Genomic DNA, 12,744 nt, shown 5'->3' on the forward strand with positions numbered 1-12,744 from the left:
CGCGGCTTGAGCTAAGCTTTCTAACAGTCTTTTGAGCTTCAAAAAATGTTTGAAAACAGTGAAGCTTTGGCCAAGCGTTATGAAAAACGACCACGCCTGCCGAGGCGAACATACCTATTTATGCATCTAATTAGCGCCAAAGCCACCACCACCGCCTACTATAATAAATGACCCCGCTGAAGCCTGTGGAAAGGCCATCACAGGTAATCATTTACATCCGGAGGAAGTACAGATGTCCCCGTCAAATGTGCAACTGCAAGCAGCAATTTACCTCGGACAGGTAGTACAGATGTGCATGGGACTTGAAACTGGTCGGGATGGGATGTACTGAGGTAGATGCAGCGTGGAGGGAAAATGTTGCGATGCGGGAAGCTTCTAGCACATGAAAACAATAAATTCAGAGTAACTTAGTACTTTTGCATCTATATGGCACCTGTGGGAATCTTGAAACCTCGCAGTCTTTATAAGTCCGACGTTTGCAGATTTGGTGGGGGCGTCTGTAGTCAACAATGCTTTTGACGTGCATTTCGTACGACACACTGGACTATATCATTGGCTAGAATCGCTCTGAGCACCTCACATAGTCTCCAGTTCCCATTTTCCCATTTCCCGAGTTCCCCATCCCGTTCTGCGCGATCGTCCTCCCCCGAAGACCCCGCCATTATTGCGAGAAACAATGGTGCTAAACAATGGTGCTACTCCGAGCTCCTTAACGCCACCCACCGAGTCTCTCAACGCGGAGAACGTTCGCCGCGCATGTACAACCTCCAGGACTCAAACGGCTTACCGCAGCTATCGGCGCTGCATTGCTGCATGGATTCAAGCGACTAAGACGGATTCTGCGAGGTACTTTGACTCTAACGGTGAAATTGACGTCAATGTATTTACGCCGAAAGATTTTGAGGCCTTTTTGCTAGCTAAGACGAACGACACTGAAAACACTATCAAGGTCACAAACCTCAGCGGCTATCGGAATGCTATTAAAAATATCTTTTGGCAGCAGAAACTGCCACTCGCTGTCGCCTACATTGATGACATGAAGACATTTTTCGCCAGTCTGAAGCTCATCGAAGCTGAGCGCAACCAGGGAGGAGCAGGCACAGGTGATCTAAAGCGGCAAACCTATTCAGAGTGGCGAATTATGATGCAGCACATTTCTGTAGCAATTGAGCGCAAGACTGGAGCCCAACCACCTACCTCTATGACTGAACAGCAGGCAGCGATGCTGTGTATTACTGGGGTGAACGGTCTGCCGATTAGCTCTTCTCGTCGCTCTCGTCTGTTAACACAACTCAGGATCACCACGATGCTTCGTCTAGTTAGGGAGACAAAACACGAACAGAGCAACAACGTAGCATCTAGACAGAGGAAGAGAGGACGCCAAGTATAAATGCCCTTACTTGAGCAGTTTTGGCGCAATTGCCGGATACTTTTGACCAATGATATCGCTTAGATAGCACTGTCGTTAAACTGTTGTACGAATGCTCGACACAAGTGATTATCTATTGGCTGAAATAGACTGTCTTGGCTTCGCGCTCGGCCAGTACGACCCCGTGGACCTCCCGAACGGCGAGAAGTTTGGCCTCATCGTGCACTACATCTGGAACGTGCTGCTGCCGGTCTTCACAGGCATGTCGGTCGCTCAGGGCCTGGCCTTCTTCATGGTCGCGCAGATGTCGTGCGGCGGTCTTCTCGCGATGGTTTTCAGCGTTGGCCACAACGGCATGTCCGTGTACGAGCGTGAGGAGAAGCCCGACTTCTGGCAGCTGCAGGTCACGACCACGCGCAACATCACGCCGGGGTTCTTCATGGACTGGTTCTGCGGCGGCCTCAACTACCAGATCGAGCACCACTTGTTCCCCATGATGCCTCGCCACAATCTTCAGAAGGTCAACCGGCTCGTTAAGTGACTATTCTTAGAGTTGTTGTTTAGTTGGCTAAATATTTAAGTAGCGTTTCCTGCAGATAAATAGCGATTAAATAGCGATTACATACGGCGGGAGTGAACACAAATACAGCAATCATTCAGGCGAACTCGAGATTTATTTACGATGATGGTCTGATTGGCAAGCAGCATGCTTTGATAAGTGCCCGACCCATGATGCAGGCCGACATCAGGCACCGCCCATTCAAACTGACGTCAGGTCCCGGCGGCAAGCCACAAATCACGGTGCAGTGTAAGGGTGGAGACCAAGTCGTCCCGTACCGAGGAAATATCGCTCATTGTGTTGATCAGGCCTTCATCGGCAAGGAGATGAAGTAGTTCGACGACTCTCAGCTTTAGGCCTCGGTACAGCCCCCAGGATAGCGTACTGCTTATCCTCAACGAGTCGGCGGCCGCCATAGTCGTGTATGGTATCAGCTCAATCGAATCTAGTTATCTGCTACAGTACAGAGATACAACAAAGCAAAGTAAGACGACGATAATATAGGGTAGGAATCGGAAGGTGCTGTCATTTAGAGATTATTACTAAGAAGTCCTGGAGGTAAATAGAGAGCGTGAACCAGCAAGGTCTCAATCATTTTCGTTGGCGCTGTCCAAGCTAACGATTGCATCCAACAAATACTCAAACTCGAGGGTGGGAACTAGAAGGCGACTACGGAGCTTGGTCTGCGTAAATCCATGAATACTCCACAAGCGCTCGCTAACTCCAGACGAAGTCGGAATGCTCAGTGCCTTTTCAGCAAAGCGCTACAGTTTGGGGAAATCTTCGTTCATTAACCACCAGTGCAAGGGATGTGGCGCTATATTGGTCCGCTTTGTCTTCGTCGCCGGTGAGGCTTCGCCTCATGATATGGTGGTGCTGATTGCGCGTTCATGATGACGTCGAAACAGTACTAGCAGGCCACGTCAAGATGCTGCTTGGTGTCGCTCTTGGGGGGAGGAAGAAAATTTCTATTTTGTTATGTTATAACTATAGAGTCCTGTAGTTTTTGAAGGCTGTGCCTGATCGCGGTTTTGTCTGGTGGCCAAGATGGACTGGTATTCCGAATGCATTTGCTTCTCAGCAATTCTTGGAGTCTTGGCTGTAGGCTGGTGAATTTGAAGATGCCCAACGCTATTCTGTCTGTCCTTGACAGCTTGATCAATTCGGCTGCTGCCGCTACTGCTTTGATCGTCGTGGTTTCCCACATGTATGAGTTGATTCCGTTGAATATATCTCTGTGATCGGGGCGATGTGCTGATGGGATTGTTCCCTGGAGGATGACGTTTGGTGTCGCTCTTGGGACCAATCGAGGTAAACTTTTTCCAAATCGCGCTTTCGTTGCGACCCATTGTACCCTTGGTCAGTCTGAGTGGTGCGGTGCGTCGGTTTCTTGATCGGTTCCAGCTACTTGTGTGTGTGTGTTTAAATTGTAAGAAGGGGGAGTGCCTCCGCTGCGCAGGGGATTCGTGAAATCCGATCCTGGTTCGAGATCTGGTCAGCTTTCTAGATGTCATCCAAGAAAGTCACAATTACATAAATAGACCGTCAGACAGACGAGTGTTTTAACGATATTTAATTCTCATCCCTTAAATACGCATTGAACCGTAGTTAAGTATAAAACTATTTTACAACTCTAGTTAAGTCTCTCTCACCCCTGGGACAAACCGAACTGGAACCATGGTTCCACCCATTTTTTGAACCCGAACCAGGCTTGTTCGCTTACTTTTCTTTCGATCCAAACTAGGGCGAGAATTTGGCTCGTCCTGCAAATTGTTGTTTTGATTGGCTGACAAGATCTCGTTTTATTGGTCAAAACGGATCTGGCTCGCTATGATTTAGATCTGCTCGCCTAGCGTTTTGCAAGTCATTTTGCGTGCGGCCTTCCAGGACCGACCACGCATGAATGGGGACGATCTCCCGATTATCGAGCTCCCCGAGCACTACCGTGCTGATGGCGAAAGGATCGGGATGGCGCTAACTTATGTGTCGGCTCAAGCAAACAACTTTGCTGAGCATCAGGTTGTCTCACAATACCGTCTCGAAGCCGCCAACGCCTTCGCCAAGCCTAACAAAGCCGTTGTCAAGATGCCAACACCACCACTAAGTCGACCACACATTCAACAAATTGCAAGCTCTGCCAAAAGCAAATCACCGCTGTCGCCAAGTAGCCAATACTGACTACAGGTCCAAGTATCTCCTGGCACCATCGTCTTCATCATCGGAGAGCCCCTGTAATGGGTCTGCTTAGACCCACTACTTAAGCTTACACGTGTGCGCACGTGTATGAGGAAGCGTAGGTGTATTTAGCTTAATTTCAGTATACTTGTATCCGCAAGTATACTTAAACCTAGATAAAGGAACCGAACGATAGCTTTGGTGCCAAATGAGAACTGTGTTGATTGTAAAAGGGGTTTCCTCCTAAAACTGATATTTCTAATGAGAGGTTCTGCCATTGGATGGCTGGCAGAACCCCTATCTATTGAATGACTCTCATTGGTAGAAAGGTATTACTTTCTACCAGTCATATGATTTTTGCTATAAGTGTGGACCACCCTGTGGAGTGGTCAACCTGAATGTATCCCTTAGTGTATGTTGCACTAAGGTAGGAGGTGAACCGACTGTGTAGCCCCGCTACACCATCCCCCCGTTAGGATTTGACGTGCCGGTCTCGACACGTCAATCCGTATTTTCTTCGGGAGAACACGTGCTCATTCCCTATGAGCACGCCAACGACGTCTTCGTCTAAGACGCCGGCTGCTTCGGCAACAGCAAGTGCTGTCGTCGCCTCCAAGGCGACGCCGGCCGCTGCCTCAGCCACGACCGCTACTGACATCGCCTCGACGGCGATGTCGACAAGCGCGGCAACAGAGAGTCGCCTCTCTGTTGCTGGATACCACTCGAGATGGCATGATAAACATGCCATCCGAAACAAGACAGGCAAGATCATTGCTGTCGAGACTGGCGTGGGCATCTACTCTCCGGGTGGAGAGGGAGTTCCCCTCGACTACGGAAGCGAAGTCGAGGAGGGGAACTCGAAGGAGACAAGGATACCTTGTCTCCGGGCCACACTGACCCCAATGTGGGTACACGCGAGGACGACTCGAACGCTTCGAGCCCGAAGCGTTCGCGCAGCGGCAGTGAAACACCGCTCACTGTCGCTGGAGCCTTAACGACTCCGCGGGATGGAGATGACTCCACTCCATCCGCTGCTGTTGCGGCCTCGCGCACTGAGCCAGTGCGCGAGCCGTGGATGCCATCTCAATTTGAGATCAGCAGCCGATTCGGTGCGACCGCGCCACCAAATCTGTACGCGCTGTATTCGCGCAACGCCATCGTTGACGATGACGTCGCGAAGCGATTGCACTTTGATCCGCTGACGAATCAAAGGCGCGATTACTACATGGGGCTCTTCCATGAGCTCCGATGGTTTGCGAGCAAGAAGACTTCTCGCAGAAGCAAAGTGCCCGAGTGGCAGGCACTTTGTCAGAGTTGGAGTGCCTTTGTTGAAAACTTCAACAAAGAACCAGCTGGCTATCGCAGCCGGATTAGCCAGGCGCGGGAGCGCTACGAGAAGTTCTCGAAGCGTGGTAAACTTGATCGACTGCACCATGGTGCAGTCGGTATTGGACTTCCTTGCGCAGTGTCTTACGACACTGCTTGTGAGTACTGCTACCCCGGAGCAGTACGCATCACCGAGCGGGACATTAACGGGTACACGTCTATGTGTGTACCTGGCGACCTCAAGACCCTGCGCGCCAGTTTTCAGGCGCAGGCGTCTTCTAGTGCTGCCGATATTCGCAGCACTTATCCGAGTGCTGTAGGCGACTACAGCGCTCGCCCAAGTTTTACGCCCTTCGGCGGAGGTGGCGGTGGCGGCCTTCGTACACCGTCATCATTTCCGGAATGTCCTCCATCAGGACATTCCGTGATTCCCACGTATCGTGTTGGGGAGGAAATCCTCTCCAACGAATTCGAAAATGAACCGGACCTCGGGTCTGGTTCCGATGACCAACAATTCGCTGGACGATCCAGCGAGTTGCCCCGCGTGCGTCTCGCAACGGGGGTGGGGGGGGGGGGGCGGGAAGACGCCCCGGGTTTGGTCAACCAAACCTTGAGTCTCGCTTGGAGGCTGTTGAGCGTCTCCAAGCGTCGCAGTTCGCTGCTCTGCGTCAGGAGCTGAGCTTGTTAAAGGCTCAGCTCGCGGAGGTTGCGCAGACGACCTCGAACGTAAAGGTCGAGGTCGGGACGAGGCTCTCCGGCGTCTCGAAGCGCGTCGCCGCGCTCGAGAGCGCTTTGGCGAGTCACCAGATGTAGGTGACTCGTGCTGCACGTACGGCTTCAGTCGCCCAACGTAAAACGTTGGGTGCAAGCGCATGCTGGACGGTATGCCCAGTGTGTACGCGTTGCCATGCTTCGCCAACGCGGTGAATGGCCCAATGAAGCGCGGAGCAAGCAAGCTTGCTCCGAAATCGGGAACTGCATGTTTAGCTAGGTTCTGCGTAGCTAACAGAACTAATGAACCAACTTTGAATTTATTTGTGTTTCCCCTGCCGGTGTTATCGGCATTCAGCTTCTGTCGATCGACAGAAGCTGCTATTGTGTCCTGGACAAACCGAATTACGGCTTGTCGGCGCTCGACAAAGTCCATTGCATCCGAGCTGAACCCCTGGTTCAGTTCGTGCTTCTTGTTCGCAGCAGGCCCGGCCTGCGCGTGTTGTTCGTTGTCGTTTGAAGTGTCTACGCCCGTCGTAGACACTGTGTTGTCGTCGCCATGACTGCGCGCAGTACGTGCGCGAGTCGTCACAGCTGATACATTGCTCGTATCAGCGTGCTTATCCGGTTGTTTTGAATTAATCGGATATCCTCCCCCACTTAAGGAAGGAGCTACCGCACCGAGTACGCTCGGTACGCGTGGGTGCCTCATGGCATTCACGTAGAACGGTGTGTGTCCTGTCGAGACATGCACCGAGTTGTTGATGGCGAACTCCGCCATCGGCAAGCAGTCGCTCCATTGATGGAACGAGTGCGCGTAGCTCTTCATGGTGTCAACCAGCACGCGGTTGACACGCTCTGTTTGCCCGTCGGTCTGCGGGTGATCCGCAGTCGACATGGACAACTGCGTCCCAAGAAGTGTAAACACTTCTTGCCAGAATCGCGCTGTAAAGCGCGGATCCCGATCCGACATGGCATACCATGGTGTCTAAACACCATGTCGACAAACAGACATGCCGTCTGTTTGGCTGTCACCTCGGCTGGTACTGCAGCAAGATGCACCATCTTGCTGAAGCGGTCAACACAGACCACTATACCAGTCCTCCGCTTGTTGTCTTGCGGAAGACCAAAAACAAAGTTCATTGAAATGGACTGCCAGCACTCCGACGGAGTCGGTAGTGATTGAAGCGGAGCCTGCGAGTTGGGCGCAGGCTTCACGCGCTGGCATACCTCGCAAGCACGAACGTACTCGCGTACCCATTTGTACTGGTGACTCCAATAGAAGTCACGCGTGAGAAGCAAGTATGTCTTCTCACGGCCAGGATGTCCCGATGTCGGGGCATCGTGGTACTCGTACGTGATCTTGAGCTTCAACTCATGATCATCCGGCACGACAATGCGATCTGCGTTGTCGTCGACTGCGCTGTAAAACAGCAGACCATTGTGTACACGATAGCGGTGTACACGAGCACGAAGGTGTTTGGCCAGCTTCTGACGAGACTTGTCAGAAGGTGTGGAGACGTACTCCAACAACTGCTTCGCATCCGCATCATGTGCGTATGCGGCCTTCACGTCATCCAACAAGGACGACGAGGGTGTAGTCGTCCTGACGACGCCAACTGCGTTGGCGTTGGCCGCTTGCACCGCATAATCTGGTCGACGCGAAAGCGCGTCGGCCACGACATTCAACCTTCCAGGTTTGTACTCAACCTGGAAGTTGTATTCAGCAAAGAATGACAGCCACCGTGCCATTCTTTGTGATATGTGCGGCGACTTGATCGCCGTACGCAACGATGCGTGGTCGGTGTAGACCACGAATGGTCTACTCCCAAGTAGATACACTCGAAACTTTGCGAGTGCATACTTCATGGCAAGGAGTTCCTTGTCATGTACCGGGTAATTGCGCTCAGCTGGCTTCAGCTGACGCGATTGGTAGTAAACCACACGATCACGACCTTCGTGATCGAGTTGCATCAGTGCGCATCCGCTCGCGAAATCGGATGCATCGCACACCACGTGGAATGGGCGATCTTGGTCGGCCACCGCCAAGATCGGCGCCTCAGTCAAGCCCTGCTTGACTGCTTCGAAGGCCTGCTGACAATCAGCAGTCCATTCCCATGCAGCCTCTTTCTTTAAGAGCTGCGACAGCGGACGAATCTTGCCCGCGTAGTTGCTCACGTACTTGCACAAGTACGTGGTGAGTCCAAGGAACTGCCGCAGTTCCTTTATGTTTGAAGGCGTAGGCCATTCATTGATCACTCTGACCTTTCCTGGGTCAGGGCGTACGCCGTTCTCCCCCACGAGATACCCAAGTATGAGTATCTCGGTCGCCCCGAAGATACACTTCTTCAGGTTTGCATAGAGCTTGTGCTTTCGCATGAGCTCAAGCAACTTGCGGAGATGCTCTGTATGCATCTCCACATCCGATTTCCCATTCACAGCCCGGCTGTGAATGAACACGTCGTCGAAATAGCTCGGTGCGAAGTCGCGCACCGAGCGCAACAAGTGCGTGACGCACCTGTTGAACGTCGCTGGGGCGTTCTTCAGCCCCTGCGGCATTACGAGCCACTCACAGAGCATGCTGCTCGGAGTGCTTACCGCTGCGAGAGGAATATCACTCTCACGCATGAGGATCTGATAGAACCCGTCTCTCAGATCCAGAGTACTGAAGATAGTACTCGAGGTCATCGAATCGATGATCACATCTTTTCGAGGTATCGGCGTCTGCGCAGGTACCGTCGCATCGTTCAGCTTGTTATACGCATGAACGATGCGCCACCCGCCCTGTCGTTTCTTCACACAGAACGTAGGCGCGCTGTGCGGGGACTTCGATTCCCGCACTTGTCCGGCTTTGCGACGACTTTCAAAGAAGTCGTCGATTGCCTTGACTTGCTCACGCGGCAGTGGCCACTGTCGCGTGACGCAATACTTCGTTCCCGGCACGAGATCAATCTCGTGCTGAACACCCTTGTCCTGCGGTAACTCCGCAGGAATGTCGTCCGGGAGAACATCCTTGTACTCACGCAAGACCTTGTAAAAGGAGCTCGCCTTGAGCGAGTCCCAGCCTTGCTCGTCGAAGCGTTCCTTCTTCGACTTCGCGCTGAGGGCGTCCGCGCCCTCAGAGATGAGCTGATTCAGCTCTTCTGCTTCACACGTCATCCTCTCGACGTCCGAGAGGATGCAGATCTGCTCGATGCGTCCATCGTGCAGTTCGCGAGCGAAACGCTTCCAGCTTGTGACTGGGAGCGACATCAACTCCGACGCTAACGTCGGAGGATTATCCAGCCTCATCTTCTTGTATTGGAGACCAATACTTGTACGCGTCAAGACACTCAATGTCTCGACGGTTGTCTCCAACTCCTGTGTCTGCCCGGCAGACACTGCTTGTAGCGTCTCGGTCCCTGATCGAGACTTGCGCAGCTTTTCTCGCTTGCGCTGTTCACTTCTCGTGCGGAGCCCGGCACCGCGAGTTTCCTCTTGTCCAGGCCCGGCCGTGGACAGATGTTCCTTGTGTTCGCCGGCGGGTTTTACCCGCGGGCGCACGCGTTCAAGCACAGCTTGATCGCGCACCGCTTCGTCGTGCAGCCCGGCTGCACGCGAGCTCGCAAGCATTTCCGGTGCGGGACGTTTGCAACCGTCCGCACTGCTTGCAGCGTCGGCTCCCAGAGCCGACGCGTCTTCTTTACCTCGACGCCTAACGGCGGAGTGTCTTTCGACCAATTGTGTGTCGACATTAGCTGTCGACACTACCGCGTCGCCCCGGACGCTTCGAGATCCTCTCGAATCGGATTGAACCAGGCCCTGCTGATTCGTTTCACATCTTCTTCCAACGACTCTCGCAGTCGTTGGCGTTCGCTTCGGGTGACCGGAGACAGCCGCATTCCGCGCTGTCTCTGATGGAGGGCCGCATGCACCACGTGGTGCATGTGCTACGCCGACAGGGCCATCGCTCTCTGTCGCGCTGCTGCTGCTCCCGAAGCGCACGATCGTGCGCTTCGTCCAGTCGATCACCGGATCATGCCGTGCAAGCCGCGGCATGCCCAACACCATATCGAACTTATCGTCCAGTTCCAGGACGATAAGCTCGTCGACGAACTCCTTCTCTTGATAAGAGAAGCGTACGCGTACGATACGCTTCTCGGTTCTAACAACGACACCCGTTGCTAGTCTCACTTCCAATAGACTTCGAGGTGTTTTCACCTTCTCGAAGTCAAGCCTTGGAAGGCTCTGCAGTCGAACAAAGTTGTTCGACGCACCACAGTCCACTAGAGCACGAAGAGACTTCTCTCTCTTCGAGCTTACCTTCAGGATGACAAGGTTCGGCTTGTCATCTTGCTTCTTGCAGTGAGATTGACTCTCAGTGGGGGCAGCGATCTTCATTGCAGCGTGTCCGATATCGACACGCTCGATCGCACCGCCAGCAGGGCGCCCCGCTCCTGCTGGTCCCTCTAGGTTTTTGTTAGCCCGTGACGATACCCAGTATCGCCACGACGGCTCTTCGCCGCGTGCACAGGTGCTGTGCACTCGCGAGCGTAGTAACGCACATTCGTTGATCCACGACGCTGCTGGTTCCCAGCAGCGGTCGCACTCGAGAGGTCCATTGGTTCGGGACCTCCCGACGGCCTTACCACCGGTCGTGGCATCAGCCGCGGGACGTTCACATGCAGTTTAGTTTTAGCCTGCCGCAGGCTGAACTGTTCTTGCATTGCGAGCGCAATTGCAGCCTCGAGAGTATTTGGATACTCTCGGAAGAGATAGGTCTTCACAGACCCATCTCTAAGGCCTTTCATGAACGTGACGACCTTTGTCGCCTCGTCAATCGGATTGGTCACGATGTTCAAGACCAAGTACCGTGCCCTTTGGGCGTAAGCATGCACGTTATGCTTGCCCTGTTGCAGATCGAGGAACTCCGCCCTCGATCGGAACTCGTTTTGCGGGGGATCAAACGCTAGTTTGAGCTCCTCCTTGAACTCCTCGTACGTGCTAAAGCACGTAGGGTCTGTGAGTCGGCGTCCGTATGCCCAACTCCTCGCTCGTCCACCAAGACATGACATGGCGAACGCAACCTTCGACAACGGGTCGACGATACGTCGAGCCGCAATGGCAGTGTCGACCTCGACAAGCCAACGGAGGAGAGGTTCGCCCTCTCTTCCAACGTAACTGCTTACGTGGAGTTTCAATGACTCCACGCGCGGTGTGGCCGATGGCGACGCCGAAGCTCGAGCAGTGGTTTCACGCTGTTCCTTCACGATGAAACCCAGAGCAACACCGTGTTGCTCCGTCGGCGATAGCGTACGCAACATCGTTGCTACCGCTGCTTCTCCAATGACCGTCGGCAGTCGTTGGAGGGCCTCCCACTCTGGTTCCGACAGGTGGGGGCAGTCTGCACGCGCAACATGCGTTGCAGACGTATTTGGGCTACCCACGGACATGTTACTGTCCGAGGACAAGGTTCTCAGCCCCGCGTTCGTATTCCATACGAACGTGTTCTTAGTCGGTCGTTGGACGGACTAAAAAGTGCTACCAGGTGTAATGGGTCTGCTTAGACCCACGACTTAAGCTTACACGTGTGCGCACGTGTATGAGGAAGCGTAGGTGTATTTAGCTTAATTTCAGTATACTTGTATCCGCAAGTATACTTAAACCTAGATAAAGGAACCGAACGATAGCTTTGGTGCCAAATGAGAACTGTGTTGATTGTAAAAGGGGTTTCCTCCTAAAACTGATATTTCTAATGAGAGGTTCTGCCATTGGATGGCTGGCAGAACCCCTATCTATTGAATGACTCTCATTGGTAGAAAGGTATTACTTTCTACCAGTCATATGATTTTTGCTATAAGTGTGGACCACCCTGTGGAGTGGTCAACCTGAATGTATCCCTTAGTGCATGTTGCACTAAGGTAGGAGGTGAACCGACTGTGTAGCCCCGCTACAGCTCCAAGTTGAAACGGGTGGTGGAGAAAAACTCTGCGAGGGACTTCCTATTGTCGTCTTGCTCCTGCCGAATGTTGACCATCACGTTGGATGGGATGTGCTCCGACGTAGCGACAGCAGAGAACTTAGGGCACTGCGCAATATTCACGTAGCTTCTTTCGCAGTTGAGTAACGTGGTGTCCGCACTGTATGGCGCCAACGAGTTGCGCTGAGGCTTCACCATCCTACCTGCTGTCCCGAAGCCTCTCGTGATGTCCGCACTGTATGGCGCCAACGAGTTGCGCTGAGGCTTCACCATCCTACCTGCTGTCCCGAAGCCTCTCTCAATATGGGCCGACGAAGATGACAGTGAGAAAAACACGCGCGTCACCAGAGGCAGCAGGCGAAAGGTGCCAATGTCTTGCTGGCATTTCCAGAAGGTGAGCACTGGCTCAAAATCACTGAAGCTAGCCCCTTGAAGGGTGGTTGTCGTCGTCAGCCACCGCTCAAACTCGTCGTCGATCCGCTGCTCGTGCAAAGCCGTCGCCGTCGTTAGTGACTGTGGAAGTATCTCGCCTGCTGTGTCAACAAAAATCGTCACGATGCCTTTGGGGAAGATGGCGGCTGGTGGGGGAACGACGACTTCGGGCATGCTCGGTGTTGAGTCCACGGCGACCACGATCTTTCGCAT

At 53.2% G+C, this 12,744-nt stretch overlaps 3 protein-coding genes across 3 annotated transcripts; 2 read left to right on the forward strand and 1 right to left on the reverse strand.

Moving 5' to 3' along the window:
• Window positions 1-1,481: 1,481 nt before the first annotated feature.
• On the forward strand, window positions 1,482-1,910 carry KRP23_9483 (Acyl-lipid (9-3)-desaturase; the record flags this gene model as incomplete). Its single annotated transcript, XM_067895040.1, has 1 exon — window positions 1,482-1,910. The coding sequence occupies one exon, from the start codon at window positions 1,482-1,484 to the stop codon at window positions 1,908-1,910; it is 429 nt and encodes a 142-aa protein (XP_067742662.1).
• Window positions 1,911-4,645: 2,735 nt separating this feature from the next.
• On the forward strand, window positions 4,646-6,242 carry KRP23_9484 (uncharacterized protein; the record flags this gene model as incomplete). Its single annotated transcript, XM_067895041.1, has 3 exons — window positions 4,646-5,007; window positions 5,061-5,973; window positions 6,045-6,242. 3 exons carry the CDS (start codon window positions 4,646-4,648, stop codon window positions 6,240-6,242), a joined length of 1,473 nt encoding a protein of 490 aa, XP_067742663.1.
• Window positions 6,243-12,069: 5,827 nt separating this feature from the next.
• Window positions 12,070-12,744, reverse strand: KRP23_9485 (uncharacterized protein; the record flags this gene model as incomplete). Its single annotated transcript, XM_067895042.1, has 1 exon — window positions 12,070-12,744. The coding sequence occupies one exon, from the start codon at window positions 12,742-12,744 to the stop codon at window positions 12,070-12,072; it is 675 nt and encodes a 224-aa protein (XP_067742664.1).

This window comes from Phytophthora ramorum (assembly GCF_020800215.1).
Source record: "Phytophthora ramorum isolate Pr-102 chromosome Unknown Phyram_PR-102_s0008, whole genome shotgun sequence".
NCBI lineage: Eukaryota > Oomycota > Peronosporomycetes > Peronosporales > Peronosporaceae > Phytophthora > Phytophthora ramorum.